Here is a 19090-nt window from a genome sequence, read left to right as displayed (position 1 = left end):
GAATATACACACGTGGTCAAAATTGTTGTATATATATTATTACATATTGTTGTATATATTATAACATTATATATATATATATACATATATATATATATATATACACACAGTATAGACCAAAAGTTTGGACACACCTCATTTAAAGATTTTTCTGTATTTTCATGACTATGAAAATTGTACATTCACACTGAAGGCATCAAAACTATGAATTAACACATGTGGAATTATATACTTAACAAAAAAGTGTGAAACAACTGAAATTATGTCTTATATTCTAGGTTCTTCAAAGTAGCCAGCTTTTGCTTTGATGACTGCTTTGCACACTCTCTTGGCATTCTCTTGATGAGCTTCAAGAGCTAGTCACCGGGAATGGTCTTCCAACAATCTTGAAGGAGTTCCCAGAGATGCTTAGCACTTGTTGGCCCTTTTGCCTTCACTCTGCGGTCCAGCTCACCCCAAACCATCTCGATTGGGTTCAGGTCTGGTGACTGTGGAGGCCAGGTCATCTGGTGTAGCACCCCATCACTCTCCTTCTTGTTCAAATAGCCCTTACACATCCTGGAGGTGTGTTTGGGGTCATTGCCTGTTGAAAAATAAATGATGGTCCAACTAAATGCAAACCGGATGGAATACCAGATGCTGTGGTAGCCATGCTGGTTCAGTATGCCTTCAATTTTGAATAAATCCCCAACAGTGTCACCAGCAAAGCACCCCCACACCATCACACCTCCTACTCCATGCTTCACAGTGGGAACCAGGCATGTAGAGTCCATCCGTTCACCTTTTCTGCATCGCACAAAGACACGATGGTTGGAACCAAAGATCTCAAATTTGGACTCATCAGACCAAAGCACAGATTTCCACTGGTCTAATAATGTCCATTCCTTTTGTTCTTTAGCCCAAACAAGTCTCTTCTGCTTGTTGCCTGTCCTTAGCCGTGGTTTCCTAGCAGCTATTTTACCATGAAGGCCTGCTGCACAAAGTCTCCTCTTAACAGTTGTTGTAGAGATGTGTCTGCTGCTAGAACTCTGTGTGGCAGTGACCTGGTCTCTAATCTGAGCTGCTGTTAACCTGCGATTTCTGAGGCTGGTGAATCGGATAAACTTATCCTCAGAAGCAGAGGTGACTCTTGGTCTTCCTTTCCTGGGGCGGTCCTCATGTGAGCCAGTTTCTTTGTAGCACTTGATGGTTTTTGCCTCTGCACTTGGGGACATTTTCAAAGTTTTCCCAATTTTTCAGACTGACTGACCTTCATTTCTTAAAGTAATGATGGCCACTCGTTTTTCTTTACTTAGCTGCTTTTTTCTTGCTATAATACAAATTCTAACAGTCTATTCAGTAGGACTATCAGCTGTGTATCCACCAGACTTCTGCTCAACACAACTGATGGTCCCAACCCCATTTATAAGGCAAGAAATCCCACTTATTAAACCTGATAGGGCACACCTGTGAAGTGAAAACCATTCCCGGTGACTACCTCTTGAAGCTCATCAAGAGAATGCCAACAGTCTGCAAAGCAGTCATCAAAGCAAAAGATGGCTACTTTGAAGAACCTACAATATAAGACATAATTTCAGTTGTTTCACACTTTTTTGTTAAGTATATAATTCCACATGTGTTAACTTATACTTTTGATGCCTTCAGTGTGACTGTACAATTTTCATAGTCATGAAAATACAGAAAAATCTTAAATAAGAAGGTGTGTCCAAACTTTTGGTCTGTACTGTATATATATATATATATATATATATATATATATATATATATATATATATATATGGAAAACAGCACACAAAAAATAGAAGAAAAGTGGACTTTAATGCCTGAACGGCGTGGCAATGTTTCGGATGTGATGTCCTTTTTCAAGCCAATACGTCGCCACGCCGTTCAGGCATTAAAGTCCACTTTTCTTCTATTTTTTGTGTGCTGTTTTCCTTTTTTATTCTTATGATTGGAAACCATTGGTCCGTTGGTTGGGAAAGCTCTGCACAACAATTGCGGTAATATTGGATGCTGTCCTAATTTTCTTTCTATATATATATATGTATATATATATATATATATATATATATATATATATATATATATATATATAATATAACAATATGATATTATAATATATATATATACTAATTTCTGCTGAAAACCTAGTGAGCAGGAATGACAAACGCAACTTTTCGCTTTTTCAGATCTGGCTCCATTAAGGGTCCAAGACAACAACGTATGCACCTGATGAATGTAAATGGAAAACTGTGGGATCTGTTCCCATTTCAGTTTCATTCCAGCATTTTTGTAGCGCTCTGGAGTAAAAAAAAAGTCAGATGGACAGATTAATTTAAAAGCAGCATTAGCCTTTATTTAGCAAAATCAAGTTGATAGGACCAATGGCACCCAATATGAGTCCAAATTCATGATTGACTTTGCGCTAGTGATGAATGAACATGCTGGGATAAGGTGTTATCTGAACATGCTCTAGTGATAACTGAGTGTCTTCGGCGTGCTCGAAAAATATGTTCGAGTCCCCGTGGCTGCATGTCTCGTGGCTGTTCAACAGACTGTTTGCTGGGCAATTTCTTCATGTGTTGTGGATGTCTATCAGCTGCTAGACATGCAGCCGCAGGGATTCAAAAATACTTTTCGAGCACACCAAAGTCACTGGTTAGCACTCGAGCATCGTGAGATAACACCTTATCCGAGTACGTTTGCTCATCACTACTCTGCACCTATTTTTTGAAAATTTTTTTGTGTTTAACGCCTTGTTTTGTTTGTTTTTCCTTGTTCTAGTTGCACATTTTTTATGTCTATATGATATGTGCTCACCTATTTAGTTTTTCCTGCTTTTTGGGCAGAGTTTAGAAATTCCAGATGTTTTTGGCTGATTCATTAATTGTAATTGCGAAGTTGCTCGGTGAAAGTCTCCGGACTGAAGTCTAAGGGGTAACATTTTTCCTTGTGGAGAGTGACATGCCAAGCCTGGCATGGCAGAGTGAGGAGACTTAAAAGCCATGCATGCTTCTCTGGGAAGTTCAATATGCAAATTGTCTCTTCAGAGAGGGAGAGGACTAGAACTCTAGCTCCACCTATTAGAAGCAGTGATCCTAAAAGTCAATATCGACCCTTCAACAAGCCTTGTCACATGCCTTCGTATATAAGCCAAATTGAGATTCTGGTTTTGGCTTTTATCCTAAGTCATATTATAAGACTCGTTAAAGGGTCGATACTGACTTTTAGGATCACTGCTTCCAATAGGTGGCACTAGAGTTCTAGTCCTCTTCCTCTTGAAGAGACAATTTGCATATTTAAATAGTCACAAAATTTATCACAGCTCCACTCCAGTCTCGCCATGGCGTATTTTTGAGTGTGCCATAATTTTGGTGCAAATTTAAGCACCAAAAGTCTCAAAAACATTTCAAGACCGGAAGAAAGCCTATTTTAGACTTTGTGCCAAATTCACTCATCGCATTCACCATTTTGATTAATTTGATGGCAGAAACAACAACAAATACCATAAGACAAAAAAGGAAAGTGACTTAAAATCCCCTATAAATGATGAATCGGGGCCCATGTTTCCAGAGTAGGTTGAGTGATAGCAACCACTCAGGTTTTAGTGATTAGTTTCATTGTCAGAAAGGAACCTGTGATCTGAGTAATCACAATGTTCTTTCACACAATTTATTGTCTGTTTTTCATTAATGAGCATCATTGACTTACTTTATAAGTATATTACCAGTATCCTTGTGGGTTCCGAACCCGTAGATTGCATAGTAAAAGGGGTTTTCCATTACTGTGATATTGATGCCCCCATCCTTAAGGTAGGTCATCAATATCAGATTGGTGAGGGTTGGACACGAGGACCCCCACTGATCGGCTGTAATCAGCTCTGGCAGCAGCTGGATATAAACAGTGTATGGAGTGGAGCAGCACAGCTACATACGCTGTGTAGTAGCCACTGCCAGGTCCTGCAGATCAGCTTCTATTAAAATGAATGAGATCATCAGTAATGGAAAACGTCTTCAAGTTAATGGCCAGTGTGGCACAGAGAAAAATAGATGATATCTCACCAGCAGGTCGGATGCCCATGTGTTGCTGCCCGTCCAATACAAAGCTTCCCATAGGCTGCCCCTCTGGACTATATGCTGCTCCTTGGCTCACTGAAGGATCAAGAAGAAAACCTGATTGTGGTCAAACGTGGACACAGAGAAGGAGAAAGAAGAGAAGACATACCAAAATATCAGCAAAGGTTCCAGTTTTAGGACTGAAACACAAACTTCAAATCAACAGAAACAAGACAATCAGGACACGGCGACCTGGTGTGAACAATGCCCTGACAGCGCTATGTGGCACACATGCATGTACCGCACGTCTCTACAGGGTGGGACATTTATATGGATACACCTGGGTGGGCCATGTATATGGATACACCTAAATAAAATGGGAATGGTTGGTGATATCAACTTCCTGTTTGTGGCACATTAGTATATTGGAGGGGGAAAAGTTTTCAAGATGGGTGGTGACCATGGAGGCCATTTTAAAGTCGGCCATTTTGGATGCAACTTTATAAATGGCCCACCCAGGTGTATCCATATAAATGGCCCACCCTGTACTCTGCAACCTCTCTATATTCCCTCACCTAAGCTATGGCATTTTTCTGGTTATTGTTCCCACTGAAACAAAACCACATTTTTTTTGTTTAAATCTGTTTAAATTGGAGAGTCTAAGCTGTGAAACATTACGACTGCACCGCAGACAGGCTGCTTTTACCCTTTTAGAATTATAACTTTGGCTCATTAGATTCAGCCTAGTTGCTAGTGATTCTGTCTGATGACCACACGGTGTTGTCTACTTTTCTCAGACAGAATATTCCTTTGCAACAAGTCAATCTCAGATTTCTTATGTCTTAAACTTAAGGGGGTTTCCTGGATGATGTATCTTTAAAGGAGTATTTCCATCGCCAAGATCCTATCCCAATATGTAGTAGGTGTAGTAAGAATAATATTAGCAAATACCTCCAATTAGAAATGTAGCATAGTTATTCTGATTAGCTATGTTGCTTACCCAATGTGCAGGGCATTGCAATAGCCTAGATATCCATGGTTACAACTGGTAACATCTAACTGTCACTTTATGACTGGTAGTAACCATGGACACGTAAGTTACTGGAATGTCCTGCACATGGGGGTTAGCAATATAGCTAATCAGAAGAACTATACTGCATTTCTAATTGGAGGAGGCATTTGCTATTATTATTACATCTACTACATAATGGGATAGGATCTTGGAGATGTGAATACTCCTTTAATGCCCGTATTTAGCAGTAAAGATGGCTGTCGGACAGCTATTTCTACCATCTCTCCCACAGACTGGAGATATTGCTCTGCGGACAGCTCCTGTGTTATCTACGAGAAAGCCTCTTCCAGACATCTCCAGAGGCAGCTTATCTCAGAGATCACAAGGATCGGACGTGTCGGATTCTTACCTCTCTCGACCTTCATTTGTCCGATGCTCCAATACACATGAGACTGTCAACCCAACCCATCAATATTGGCTGGTTTGGCTGGCATTAGTCTAATGTGTTTTGGAGGGGGGTTATGGATATGTTAACAATATGAGATCAGCGGGGGTCCAACACCTGGCCCCTCCATTGATCCGATGATATCAGCTCCATTGGTGGCTAGGTGTAAGCAGCGAGCAGCACAGCTTAGTGAATACGAGCTGCGCCACAGTTTTCGACAGTTGCCACTACACAATAAACTGTGCTGTACAGTCCGGCTCTGTTCACTGTTGACATCCAGCCTATTCCCAGCTGATTGATGGGGGGTGCCGGGTGTCGGACCCTCACTGATCTGATCTTGATGACCTATACCTAGTATAGGTCATCAGTAATGGAAGCACAGAAAACCTCATTGAGTATGTGCAAACGTTGAGTATTTGCAGCAGATTTTTGTCCAGTGTTGACAAGTTTTTTTTTCCCATTGGTGAAAAATGCTGAAAGAATTAACCTGCTGCAGATTTGAAAAATTGCATTGGAGGTTGAAATCTTTATTGAAATAATAAGCAGCTTGTGTGGGAGATTTCAGAAATAGCAGAAAAAAATGCTGTGAAAATGCAATGCGAGAACAAACCCTTTAAGGACGAATTGGCATCAACTGAGGGCAAAAAAGGGCAACATTTTTTGTCTTCCACATGCTGATGTTTGTCCTCTGCCAGCGTCTATGACCTTTTCATCATGGCATGTAAAAGGATGTAGGTCAATAATTATGGAGGGAATTTCAGGTTTCCCAGCAAAGAAAAAAACACCAGAAAATGACCATGGTGCCGAGGACAGGAAGATTTCATTGACAGAGCCAATTAAATGCCATCCAGAGCTGCCGACAATCCGATGTCTGCGGGCAGCAGCCTCTCCATTCCTAGCAGAGAATACGATTGGCTGTCTTACATTTTTTGGACAATTCCTCACCAAAATGTGACCCCACTGGTGTCTGGCCACACCTGCCCCTCCTCCTTAAAATAACATTGGCATTCAGTGGTGACAGAAGCCTCTAGCAAATGATAAAAGTCTACGAAGACAGACATGAGGTAAGTGCAATAATACAATAGGAATTTATATAGAATGGAAGGAAAGGAAAAAATCCTTCCAAAATGGGAGTCGTATGTGTAATCATTGCAAACTTCATTGTACCCCCTGGTCATTAAGTTAGTTAGGTGCCATTAATAATGGGGGAACTGCTTCCAAAAGAACCTCTTACAATTGCCCCACACACATTTTCTGCCGGCGGTATAATGCAATTCCAGCCAGTTGTGTGTGAATAGACAGTCGGTGAATGCACACAATGGGCTGCATATGGGAACGACTTCCTTATACTGCCAAGAGCTGTTAGATGGCACCGGGCAAGAAGCAAGGGCTCCTTTAACCCTTCCAGGGTGAAAGCACCTGCTCCGGCATTCTTAGGGTTAAACTGTTTCTTAGTCGCCCAGTACTTTGCGCCAATTAACGGTCTGTGAGGAGGAGGGGATGAAATTGAATTGAGAGCATGCTGGAAATCTCCAATTAGCACCAATTAGCTGCTCCCTATGGTGGGATGCTGAGACTTAAAGCGGGTGAGATTGCCCCCTCTTCTTGTCCCTACTGTCTCACAGAATGTCTTGCTGTGGTATTTTATTTACTACCCATTGAACCTCTTCTCTGTTTCATAAACCTTTTGACTGCTGGAAGGTTCTGATAGAAGCTTAACCCATTGAATGTCACCCAGGAGATTGGAACTTGGCACCTTACCTGCTCGATTAGACTGGTCAATCATCGGCTGGACTATTCGTCTTCTGGCGTTAATGAACCTGTAAGGCAGGAGAAGGATATCCTTGTTAATCAGCACAAATTGTCACAATGTTCATCAATGGAATATGCGAGATGTTCAGAGAAATGCCACTGGTGGACAGACTGGAGAGGACCCCTGTGCAAGAACAATATACGGGCCCTTTGCAGTCCAATAGCTCATCATAATGCACAAGTCCAGAGTTTTGGAATTGGAAGTAGCCCCCCGTACCTCTTGAGGCCATGTGCTGTTGCACCAATGATCACTCTTGTTTAGAGGTTCTCCGTGGATCAGCAGGAATGGAAAACCTCTGGATCAATGTGGACCTGGGATTTGTTTGGAAGAAAGGAAGTGAGTGGTGATCTCAATTAGGATCCAGAGGACGTGATGTAGGAATAACAAAGAGGTCTATTCTCAACACGTTTCGAAGTTGGACTAAATTTTTCATCAAAATTACTGCAGTCTCTTGATGAAAAAGTTAGTTCCACGTCGAAACATGTTGAGAATAAACCTCTTTGTTATTCCTACATCACGTCCTCTGGATCCTTATTGGGTATATCTCCTCGGCAGCAGAGATCACCCCCTTCCATCTGCCGAACAAACACTAACATGGCAGGTTTTCCTGTCCTGAGGGTGCCGCAGCAGTTGTTTCCTGCTTCTATTCCTCAGATGTGGCTTTCACAATCTCAAAAGTTGAGTAGTTACCTGTTCATTCACCTGTACTTGCCTACCGGATAAGACGCTATTGTGCTTGTTGTTACAGTCGTTTTTTTTATCCAGTGGACCTGGGATTTGACATTTGAAGAGTATGAGGGATATTGAGCTTTTTTTTGTGTGGATGTTTCTTAAAACTGGTCACTCTTTCATCACATAATACTCAATAAGAAATTGCTATTTCTAAAGTTTGCTCTAGGACAATATACAAAATATAATAGTAAATAATAATAATAATATGGGGTCCCAGCAAAGATGTATCTGATTTTTCAATGTGCAGCCCCATGCTTTCTGATCCTGGCAGAAGCCTACTCCCCACCCAGTCCACCCTAAACGAGGTCCAGGCTTTTTGTTTTCACGTGGCTTCAGCAGGGTCAGCAGAGACATCCATTAAACTGTCTCATGTTTTATTGCCAGCCTTACAAGAGTAAGACCCCCTCCCCTACTGCCCAATACCCACCACCTCCTGCTGACCCAAACTTTTAAAGCTATGGGTCATACACAGGTCAGTGCCAACTTGGGTTGATTTCTAGTGTTGATTGGTAGTCCTGAGCCACACAATGTTTTATAACCTTGGCACATTTTGCTGGCAATGAATATTAAAATATTGATGTATGGCCATGACAGCATTGCCAGTAAAAATTATTTGAGCAATTGCTGGCTCACGTTTAGTGTGGCATACTGTAGGCTGCCAGTGCTTTAAAGACCATGGCAGTGATTTACAAAGCAATTTTAACTTTCTAACAGTTTATGCTTTGGAAATTAACAAACTGCTCAAAGACGAGAGAAATTCAAGGATTGCAGTTGGACCTAAATTAAGTAATGTCCTGGAATAGAAGCTCTTCATGTTTAGCGTGCTAGTCTTCTGATTCTTTCTGGATGGAGATCATGGTGCCAACACACTCCATATTGCCTCCCCATAAGAAGCACAAGAGGGGCCATTACATAGAGAGTCTAGTTTTGATCTCCAGGAGGAAGCCCACACGTACATGACACATAACATGCTAGCTCCATATGGTGTTCTGGTTGGAGTTGACTCTACGGCAAAGCTAAAGTCTGTACAACCCTCCTTTCGACTGTTTGTGTATTCTATATTTATAGGAAAGTGCGACTTATATTTGTTAGAATTTCATGTTACAGATAACACTTAGATATAGTGTGAGGAGCAGAAGTGGTGGAAATTTCTACAAAGAGCAGTATCTCTGTGCAAATATGGAAATGTAGGCTCTGAATATTTCATTAGTGGTTACATTTCTGCCTAGTGAAGAACTGCAAGTGAAGGAATGAGGGGAACCCTCTCAGGCAACACCAAGGTCCTGAGCGGTGCTCACAATTATAACTCTCAATGGTCCTTCCACCTCATTTCTAAAGCACCATCAGACATCCTCCTGTATGTAACAGTGTAGGACTGAAGGAAGATGAATCCATGAGAATGGAAGATGATCTGGACACATAAGCAATAGGCCGAGATTGGCAAAGGTCAGGGTCTGCATCAGAAGCAGTGATGCAATCTGAAGTTCATGATCCCCAATGTAAAAGCTGCAATGGGGCCCCTAATTATCTCAAGTCTTTAATAGTATTGGAATTTTCATATAGGCAAAAGGGACTTATAGTATCCTTAGGTTCCAGGGCCCAGTTGCGATTGCAACTCCTGCACCTTTTGCATTTACGACCCTGATTCAGATATGCTGGACAGGACGTATATATAAAATAGGGATTCTCGTGCTTATCAGGTAGGATAGTCTTGAGTATATTGATAATGTGTAGAAACTTATGTTGGTAATTAGTTAATTAATTAATTGACCTCTTCGTCAGGACAATGTCAAAGATATCGGTACACCCCGAAAACACATTGACCAATTACCAATAAAAGCTTCTACGTATTATCAATATATTCAATAATATATTGTAATAATCCTGTACAGCATTTATGAACTGAAGTGAGGGACGTCGGCAGCAACTCTGGTATACACCATCCATGTAGATTCCGGTGTTGTGTCCTGTACACAAACCCATAGGGTGAGCACCCTTACATTGAGGAATCCACAGGGAATTCATGTGTAACCCCCACCCAAATAGTTTTGTCCTATAAAGCTCTGAATTTTTTTCTACAATTCTATAGTTTACCCGATTCAGACCTGCTTCATAAGCATCATCTCAGGTGAAGAAACATAATGTGAAAACTAAGAAAGTTCAATCGAAGACTAAAATATGAAATAGTGATTTGAAGCTCTATTGCTAAACAAAAAGATCTGTAAAGAATGTGTGGAAGGAGAGAACGACAGATTTATCAGCTGTTAGACAGTGAAGGGTTAAAGGCGCCCACGACAGAGCATAAACCTGGACCCAGGGGGCTGGCATCCACCATTTCTGTTTACCAAGACGGGTGTGAGGGGAGCAGGGTGTGTATCCTTTATTCCGACATGTGTTTAGTATTAAATACGTGGGGGATTTTCCCTCCGCCCTTTCCCTAAAAGTAGGTAGTAATGGTCCCCGATTTGACAAGGACATGCAGAGCCATAAGTCACAGGGCCGTTAAGGCTGGATTTAATTTAGATGGTAATCCCAGAATGAGTGCCTGCAATTTTTCATGTTACCTTAACTGGTAATTGTTGCCATTAATCCTCTGTGTTTTGAGTTATACAAATAAAAGTTACTAGTATAATGCAGACCCCCTTAGTCCGCGCTCCACACGTACCTCCTATGGATTACAAACATGGCCGCCCTTCCATACTGTTACTGTACCCGGGAGTCTTCATGACCCCAGTGAATGATAGTACTATAATGGTAATATTACTGAGGGACAGAATCACATCTACAACAGTGGGTAATCCAGACCTGAGACCGTACTAGAAGGTTGTGAGTCTTGTGTTCATGTAGCCTATACCTCATGTTTCTAAATCGATATGTATTACCAATAGAGGTGCCATGAGCAGGAAGTCAATATCAGCGACACTGAAAATTTAGATATGTAGCAAGAGCCCCTTTATCCACCAACAAAGACCCTCTGAGGCCTGGAAACCATTACGGATCCCCACCCCCAACACACCTCCAGCTCGGCACTCAAGCCTGTCTTCAAACAAGTCATTAAATGGAGGGTTGAAGGTTCAAACAAGGGTCATTTCTTTGGATACTAGGCAGAAATGTTTAGTAAACTGGGAGCTCTCCACTGATTGCCCTCCGCCATGTGTGCCTGAGTATGGGGCCAACACAGAAAACATCTCCTGTTACCATAGTGGAGCCTGTGCTCTCCCTTTTTTGCCTGGATCTTGTATACAAGGAAGTGTAAACCTAGTAGACCCCAGTGGATGATTACTTTGGTCCATGTGATGCTTGTTTTTTTTTTTTTTACAGCGTTTCCCTTGTGCATCATAGATTATGTCGGGCTTTTTTCTTGTCTTTAATGTTTGACTATACAAGATAGAACCTCAAGGTTTCGGGAGAGTAAAGTCAGGTAGGTAAAAAATATACAACAGCTATGCAATGGGTCCTATACATCAAGACTCAAAGTTCTTAAGTTGGGGTCCCAAAAAAATCATCCGAAAATTTGACTGGTTGGAATCTGGTATTACTAGAGAAATCTGCCATAATAGTATATGTAAAGTAAAGATGGCAAACTGGTAAACGAAATGACCTGATCATTCTTCAGGGATTTTCCGCCATGCAGACTTTACAATACGAGTCAATGAGAAAATGTTAAGAAAAAAAGATTCCTCAAAAACATTGTAAAAACGCTTAACGCTCCTCACATTTGTGGCCCAAAATGTTGAAAAAAGCACTCAGGAAATATCACGAAAAAAGAGGCTATAAAAGTGTCTTCCTCTTCTAAAATGTAGCAGGTTCACCTGCCGATAATGACGTCACTCAAAGCCTCCATCCATAATTGTTGGTTCTCCAGTTTTTTTGAGTTATTTGCTCCTTTTTAGTGGTTTTAGTATCTTCACCTTATTCTTTATTCTTTAAGTTTTGCACCATTTATGTAAGTTGTCTTTTTTTTTTTTTTTTTATTTCTCCTCGGCAGCTTTAATTATCCAGATGTTTTAAACAGATTCATGAAATGCAACTTTTACCAAATGTCACATGTTTGGGCACAACTCACTCTAGTTCCTGTAGTTGGGGTGTTTTCACACAGCATTTTTGCACTCATTCGATGGTCCCTTTGGGATTTCCGTCCAGACCCCCCACCCCCGCAAAGTGGGATTTGGACATGTGCACCAACGGGGCCATGGACTATAATGGTGCTGACAGACTCAGCGTGTGCTCTGATGTGCATCATTTTTTGAGGCAGAAGCCCCGACGTAGTCTACTACATCTGAGAGTCCTACTCTAGTAGGCACAAACATCTAAATCCCATTTTGTGGGGGACTAACGAACAAGGCAAAAAGTCTGTATGGAAGGGTCCTAATATTTCTGGAGGCATTTTCAATGTGGCACATTATTTTGTGACTTTTTAAAGAATTTGGGACTTTTGGTGCTAAAAAGTTGCAAAAAAACGTTTTAAAGACAAAAATAAAGAGCACATTTGACCCTGTGCCAAATTCATGAACTGCTTGTATCATTTTGAAGAATTTAGAGAAAAACCATTGGCAAATGCCACAAACAAAAAAAGAAAAGTGACTTTCATAAATTCGCAATGATGAATCGAGCCCAGTTTTCTGCTCAATAGTGGCTGTCTTTTTGGTGTACAGTATGTGCAGGCAGCATACCACAATTTAGATTATGGGCTACTTCAGTTGTGCTTTATTCTGCGTTTTATATGACCATAGAAGAGATCTCATTGCCGGACATCTCTCCCCAACTCCAACGTCAAAGTAGTTTATTCTTACGCGTCACAACTTGCCAAACCCCAATTTTTTAAAACAAGTACTCAAAAAAACTAGGGATATTGCAGGGAAACAAAACCCACAATCCGTCTCGAATCTTATATCATGGTATTGACAGGGAATTTCTGTCTTAGATTTTTACTATTCTCCTAATGGTCATCATATGTTAATAAAGTATTATCCGAGGACAAGTGGACGAGTAATCTAAGCACCTGTATTATTAGATTTCAATTTCTATCATTTCTCTTGGGTGCCACTTCCCAGGTGGCTCTGGGGAGGCAGATGGTTCTTGTTGCTGCATTTATTGAGGGTTTTGCATAAGATACGTACCCGTGGAGGAGAAGATAGCAAGTCCTGGCTCCATCATTCCTGATAGTTTGCATATCAATCTGATTTGCATACAACTGGTCCTCTGCAACGCTGATTGATGGATGGGTCTAGAAATGATGACTGGCTGGAATTTAGTTTGAAGCCAATGTTACTGTATTGACATATTGCCCTTGGTCACCAGAATGCAGAATAATCATACTATGGGGGAATTGCCAGCAAAAATTACTAGGGGGAGAGGATAAATGATGATAAAAATACTGATGGGGTACAACCTTAAAAATCCAACTGAATGTACTCTATATATAATTATTTGTGTGCATGAGACTTTTTGTACCATCTCCATATGATTGAATTATATTTTATTTTTTTAATTTTAGCCCCTTCAATATTCCGGAAACCATTCAAAAACCGGAAATCTGGGTAAGCTGACTGATAGCGCATTTCTTTAATGGACAAAGCGGAAAAAAAAACTGCCCACGGAAACGGAGCAATTACAGAGTGCAAGCTTTGAAGAGATGAAGGTGAGTGTGCACGTCCTCAGCCTTTTCTATACCCTGATTAGCTGTGAGGAAGATATTTTCGAGATCTCTGGGAGAGATCTCTGGGCCAGATGTTACCTGTCCATCAAGCTGCAGAAGTGGACAAGTAGGCTGGAAGGGAGCATGTCAGCGCTTTGATCTGGGATAGAGGAACGACTGATTTATGGAGTGGAACTCTGTTCATCCGTTCTGTTTAACTTTCTATCCTAAGGCAGAACCACATATTGCAGAGAGAAGGGAAGAGAGGTAGGGAAAATGCACCGTTCTTTACAACATCAACAAGCTCTGACAACTGAAACAGGGTTTTTCTTGGCCTTAACAAAGCTCGCAGGCATATCCTTTGATGCTCCTGTTTTTCCCCTTGTGCTTGCTCTCTCTTTCTCTGTTCAACATACTACTTGCTGTTTAATTCAGCTCTTGTAAATGGAATGGACTGTGGCCAGTATGCCTGGGGCCAAAACACACCTGTGTATTCAGGATGTCGCTGCATTTGGGAGTGTAGAAGCTACAGCCAGGTCACTGCTACCTTTACCTGGTCCGTCTGTCTTCAAACAGGTCCTACCTTTGTAAGTGCTACACAAGATCTTCTCTTCTGTTCTTCTATCACCATACGCAATCGACTAGACTTGCATTATTACATTCACCCTGAGCTTGTAACTTCTCTAGACTGTCAATTCTCTGTTATTCTAGAGTGGGTTCTGTCTGTGTACCTCTGTGCTACCTTTCTTTTAGTGGAGGGTATGGTATCTAACAGAGGTGGGACAAGCTCTCTTAAGCCGGCCATACACATTAGATGTCCATCGTCTGGCCAATGGTTTGGCTGACAGCCATCTCAGCTGACTCTCCCTTACACAGGAGCGCTCATTCGGAGATAATCATCTCAGCCAACTCTCCCATACACAGGAGCACTTGTTCAACCAAACACTCCTGTGTTCTCTATGAGAAAGCCACCAACTGACAGGTCGGCCAGCGACTTATCTCCTGGAGAACAATACAATTGGTCCTCCAAAATTGGACATGTGTGATCAACATCTCCCCTGACCATCAATTAACTAGTGCCTCCAAATTCATTAGGCCATTGGCCGAACTCGTCAATATAGGTGGGTTCAGGTGACATTAATCTAATGTGTATGGGAGGCCTTTAGTGTCCAAGAAAAATAAACTATTCAAAGAGAAAGAATATACGAACTCTAGTGAATATTAGAAGAAGCAATCCTAAAAGTCTATATCTACTTTTTAACAAGCCTTGCCATGACTTAGGATAAGAAGCCAAACCAGAAACTCCATTTGAAGACACTTGCTTCCATGTGTTTTCCCTTCATTTGTGCAAAGCAGAAAAACTGATTTGGCTAGGTGGGAGCTTTCAGACAGGGAATCTAAGAGGTAAAATTACTCCATGTTGAGAGTGCCAAGTTAACGTAAGGAGACGTATTGGCTCTTCTGGGAAGGCAGGAATTTTGGCATACCACCCTTGGTCCTTGAAGTTCAATATTATAGAGTTCTTGAAGCAGCTCTGCTGTCTCTATCTTTCTATATTCCCCTTTCTTATAAATTAATTTTTTTCCCTTGAAACACTCCCTATAGAAAAAGCTCACTGGACCCCTACTATGTGGACACAACATCCAGAAAATTTAGACAATACCCTGAGTTACATGTAGGCCTCTCTTAATTTTAATGGCTGAAAATACATATAAAAAGTAAAAATTGTGATGATAAGGTGGAAACTTTTAGAACACAAAAGTGCTTGTGTTCTCAATGGGGAGAGGGAATGAAGGCTCTGCCAGACAACTAAGACGGTGATCCTGTAACAGTAGTGAGATTTGGTAATGTTAATCTAATGTACATGGCCCTTTTTCAGACATGCTCTCTGCAAGGGCTTATCTAATATATAAAGCTGTATGTGTGTGTGTGGGTGTATGTCCGGGATTGTCATCTGCACCGTCACAGCTACAGCCACAAAATTTTGCACAGTCACACGTCTGGACCCCGAGAGCGTCATAGGCTATGTTGTGAGGCGAAATTTTAACCCCACGAGTTCCAATTCACCAAACAATATTGCCCCTATCTACATAATGCAGAAAAAGTGAAAGGAAAAGTGTTGGAGGCAAATTGACAGCTGCCAGATGTGAACAAGGGGGACTTAAAGAATGGGAGCGATGGCGCCAAAGAGTATATACCGTACAGTTGCTAAGGTGGGGCCCCGACATGGGATACTCACCTCACACGGGGATATGAACACACACACAAAATGCGCCACACACTACCACGTGCTTGAACACATATACCACCCTCAGCACACATTTCACCACACACACACCAACCTCGTCACATAAAAGTCGAAACACAAAAGTCGCCACTCAAAACTCGCCACGTGCAAAATTCGCCACATGCAAAACTCGCCACATGCAAAACTAGGCTCACGCAAAACTCGCCACACGTGCAAAACTCACCTCATGGAAAACTCGCCACACGCAAAACTTGCACACACGGAAAAATTGCCACATGCACAAAAGTTGCAACACATGCAAAAGTTGCCTCACACAAAACTTGCACATACTCAAAACGCACCACACATAAAACTCGCCACGCGCAAAACTCGCCATGCGCAAAACTTGCTGCACACAACTTGCTACACTAACCTGTCACATGCAACTCGACACACAAAAAGTTGCTACACGCATGTCGCCACACAAAACTCATCTCACAAAAGTCGCTACATGCATGTCGCCACACGCAACTCAACACACACAACGTGACACATGAAACTCGCCCTAAAACACACACAAGTCTGGTATTATCATTCAAAAATAAAAATCTGATTAATAAGCAGACAAACTACAAGAGGGACAAATGTACCATATAGGAATCGGGCAGCTGTCAGTCACATGACCAGTCTATTAAGTGTATGTGTGGGCTAATATATACTGCCAGGGGGGAGGGCTTCCTGTTGGCTGGGGATTTATCAGGCTGCCAATTTAGCTTACAAATACTGAGGTAAAAATACTGACCAAATAACGTGTGAACGAGGTCTAATACAGGAGGAGATTACATACAGGTACATACTATGTAAAGGAGCAGATGACACACAGGTATATACTATATACAAGAGCAGATGGCATACAGGTATATAGTATATACAGGAGGAAATGACATACAGGTATATACTATATACAGGAGGAGATGACACACGTATATACTATATACAGGAGGAGATGACACACGTATATACTATATACAGGAGCAGATGACATACAGGTATACAGTATACTATATACAGGAGGAGATGGCATACAGATGTATACTATATACAGGAGGAGATGACATACAGGTACATACTATATACAGGGGAGATGACACACAGGTATATGCTATATACAGGAGCAGATGACACACAGAATATACTATATACAGGAGGAGATGACTTACAGGTATATACTATATACAGGGGAGATGACACACAGGTATATACTATATACTGGAGCAGATGACACAAGTATATACTATATACAGGAGGAGATGACTTACAAGTATATACTATATACAGGAGGAGATGACATACAGGTATGTACTATATATAGGAGCAGATGACATACGGGTATATACTATACACAGGAGGAGATGACACACAGGTATATACTATATACAGGAGGAAATTACATACAGGTATACACTATATAAAAGAGGAGATGACACATAGGTATATACAGGAGTAGATGACATACAGCAGGTATATACTATATACAGGGGAGATGACATACAGGTATATACTATATATAGGAGGAGATGACATACAGGTATATACTATATACAGAAGAGATGACCTACAGGTATATACTATATACAGGAGGAGATGACACATAGGTATATACAATATACAGAAGGAGATGACATACAGCAGGTATATACTATATACAGGGGAGATGACATACAGGTATATACTATATACAGGAGGATATGACATACAGGTGTATACTATATATAAGGGAGATGACAAACATGTATATACTGAGGGGAAAATGAGAGGTGTGAGGTGAAAACGAGAGGTGTGAGGTGAAAATGAAAAGGTGTGAGTGCAAAATGAGAGGAGTGAGGGAAAATAGTGGAGTGATGGGAAAATGACACATGTGAGGTCAAAATGACAAGTGTTAGGGGGGAATGAGAGGAGTGAGGGGGAAAATGAGAGATGTGAGGGGGAAAATGAGAGGAGTGATGGGAAAATGAGAGAAGTGAGGTGCTATAACTAACCACAGATATTTACTATGCCCAGGCAACGCCGGGCTCTTCAGCTAGTATAGTATATAGCTGGGAATAGCATCTGTTCAAATACCTTCAGGTCTAACAATCAAGATTTCTGAAAACTGGATGAATACTTTTAACTAAGAGATTGATGAACTCTATCAGACTGGTAGGGGCCTGACACCTGACACTCTCACTTTTGGTGGTGGCTGGGTAGTGAAGATCAGCTCCTATTCATTTGAATGATCTGCAGTACCCTGAAGTAGCTACTACACAGTGTAAGAGAGCTGTGGTGCTCTGCTCTGTACACTGCTTATATCCGACTGTCGCCAGAAGTTATAGTAGCTGATTGGTGAGGATGTCAGGTGATGGACCCCCAACAATCTGATATTGATGATGGATAGGTCATCTTTATCATTGTAATGGTAGGCCCTCTAATTGTCAACAATTTGATACCCTTCAAGACCAAATTGATAGAGAGAAAATAATTCAGTTTTCTTTTCTAATGGCCTTTGGCTCTATTTCGAGCCATGGCGACTTGATGGATCGATCCTGTGTAAGCCTAAAGGGGCCCAACAGGGTCTTCTCTGCCGTTATCTTGATTGTATCAAGCCATTGGGTTGCTGGTCTTCCTTTTCGCCTTGCTCCTTCTATTTTTATGACCATGATGCCCTTCTCCAGTGGTTGCTCTCTTAGTATGATGTGTCCAAAGTAGGTAAGTCGTAGCTTGGTGATCCTTGCTTCCAGTGACATGTCTGGCTTGATTTATTCCAAAAATTGATTTGTTTGTTCTTTTTGCCATCCATGGTATTGATAGCTTCCTTTGCCAGCACCACATTTCGAAGGCTTTGATTCTTCTTCTGTATTCTTTCTTTATTATCCAAGTTTCATCTACATAAACTATTACTACAGAAAAGTCCAGACTATGTACGACCCGTGTCTTTATCAGCATATATATTTATAATCGTTCCTCGATTTGAAGTCCTTGTCTGCTGACTTCATTGTTTATTTATTGAAATCTCTTGTGTTTGTATGGATATTTAGAAGTCCAATGGACGGTCCTACTAGCGATTGACAGCTATCGCTGCATGCAGTCATATAGGGAAGACTGTCGCTAGTAAAACTGCCCACTGAACTC

At 41.3% G+C, this 19090-nt stretch overlaps 1 protein-coding gene across 19 annotated transcripts in view; it reads right to left on the bottom strand.

Moving 5' to 3' along the window:
- MEIS2 (Meis homeobox 2) overlaps positions 1 to 19090 on the bottom strand; it is a 182514-nt gene that overhangs the window by 22065 nt on the left and 141359 nt on the right. For 10 of the 19 annotated variants that reach the window (XM_077263746.1, XM_077263656.1, XM_077263788.1 and 7 more), the window contains 2 exons: positions 7274 to 7332; positions 4062 to 4172 (listed from right to left, as the gene is read on the bottom strand). In XM_077263746.1, the coding sequence (XP_077119861.1) occupies positions 4062 to 4172; positions 7274 to 7332 (170 nt within the window). The remainder of the gene's footprint in view (positions 1 to 4061; positions 4173 to 7273; positions 7333 to 19090) is intronic. The other 9 variants (XM_077263667.1, XM_077263797.1, XM_077263770.1 and 6 more) reach the window with 1 other exon arrangement.

Source organism: Ranitomeya variabilis, chromosome 1, assembly GCF_051348905.1.
Source record: "Ranitomeya variabilis isolate aRanVar5 chromosome 1, aRanVar5.hap1, whole genome shotgun sequence".
NCBI lineage: Eukaryota > Metazoa > Chordata > Amphibia > Anura > Dendrobatidae > Ranitomeya > Ranitomeya variabilis.
The sequence above is the reverse complement of the archived record's forward strand: the minus strand, read 5'-3'. Positions and strand labels throughout refer to the sequence as shown.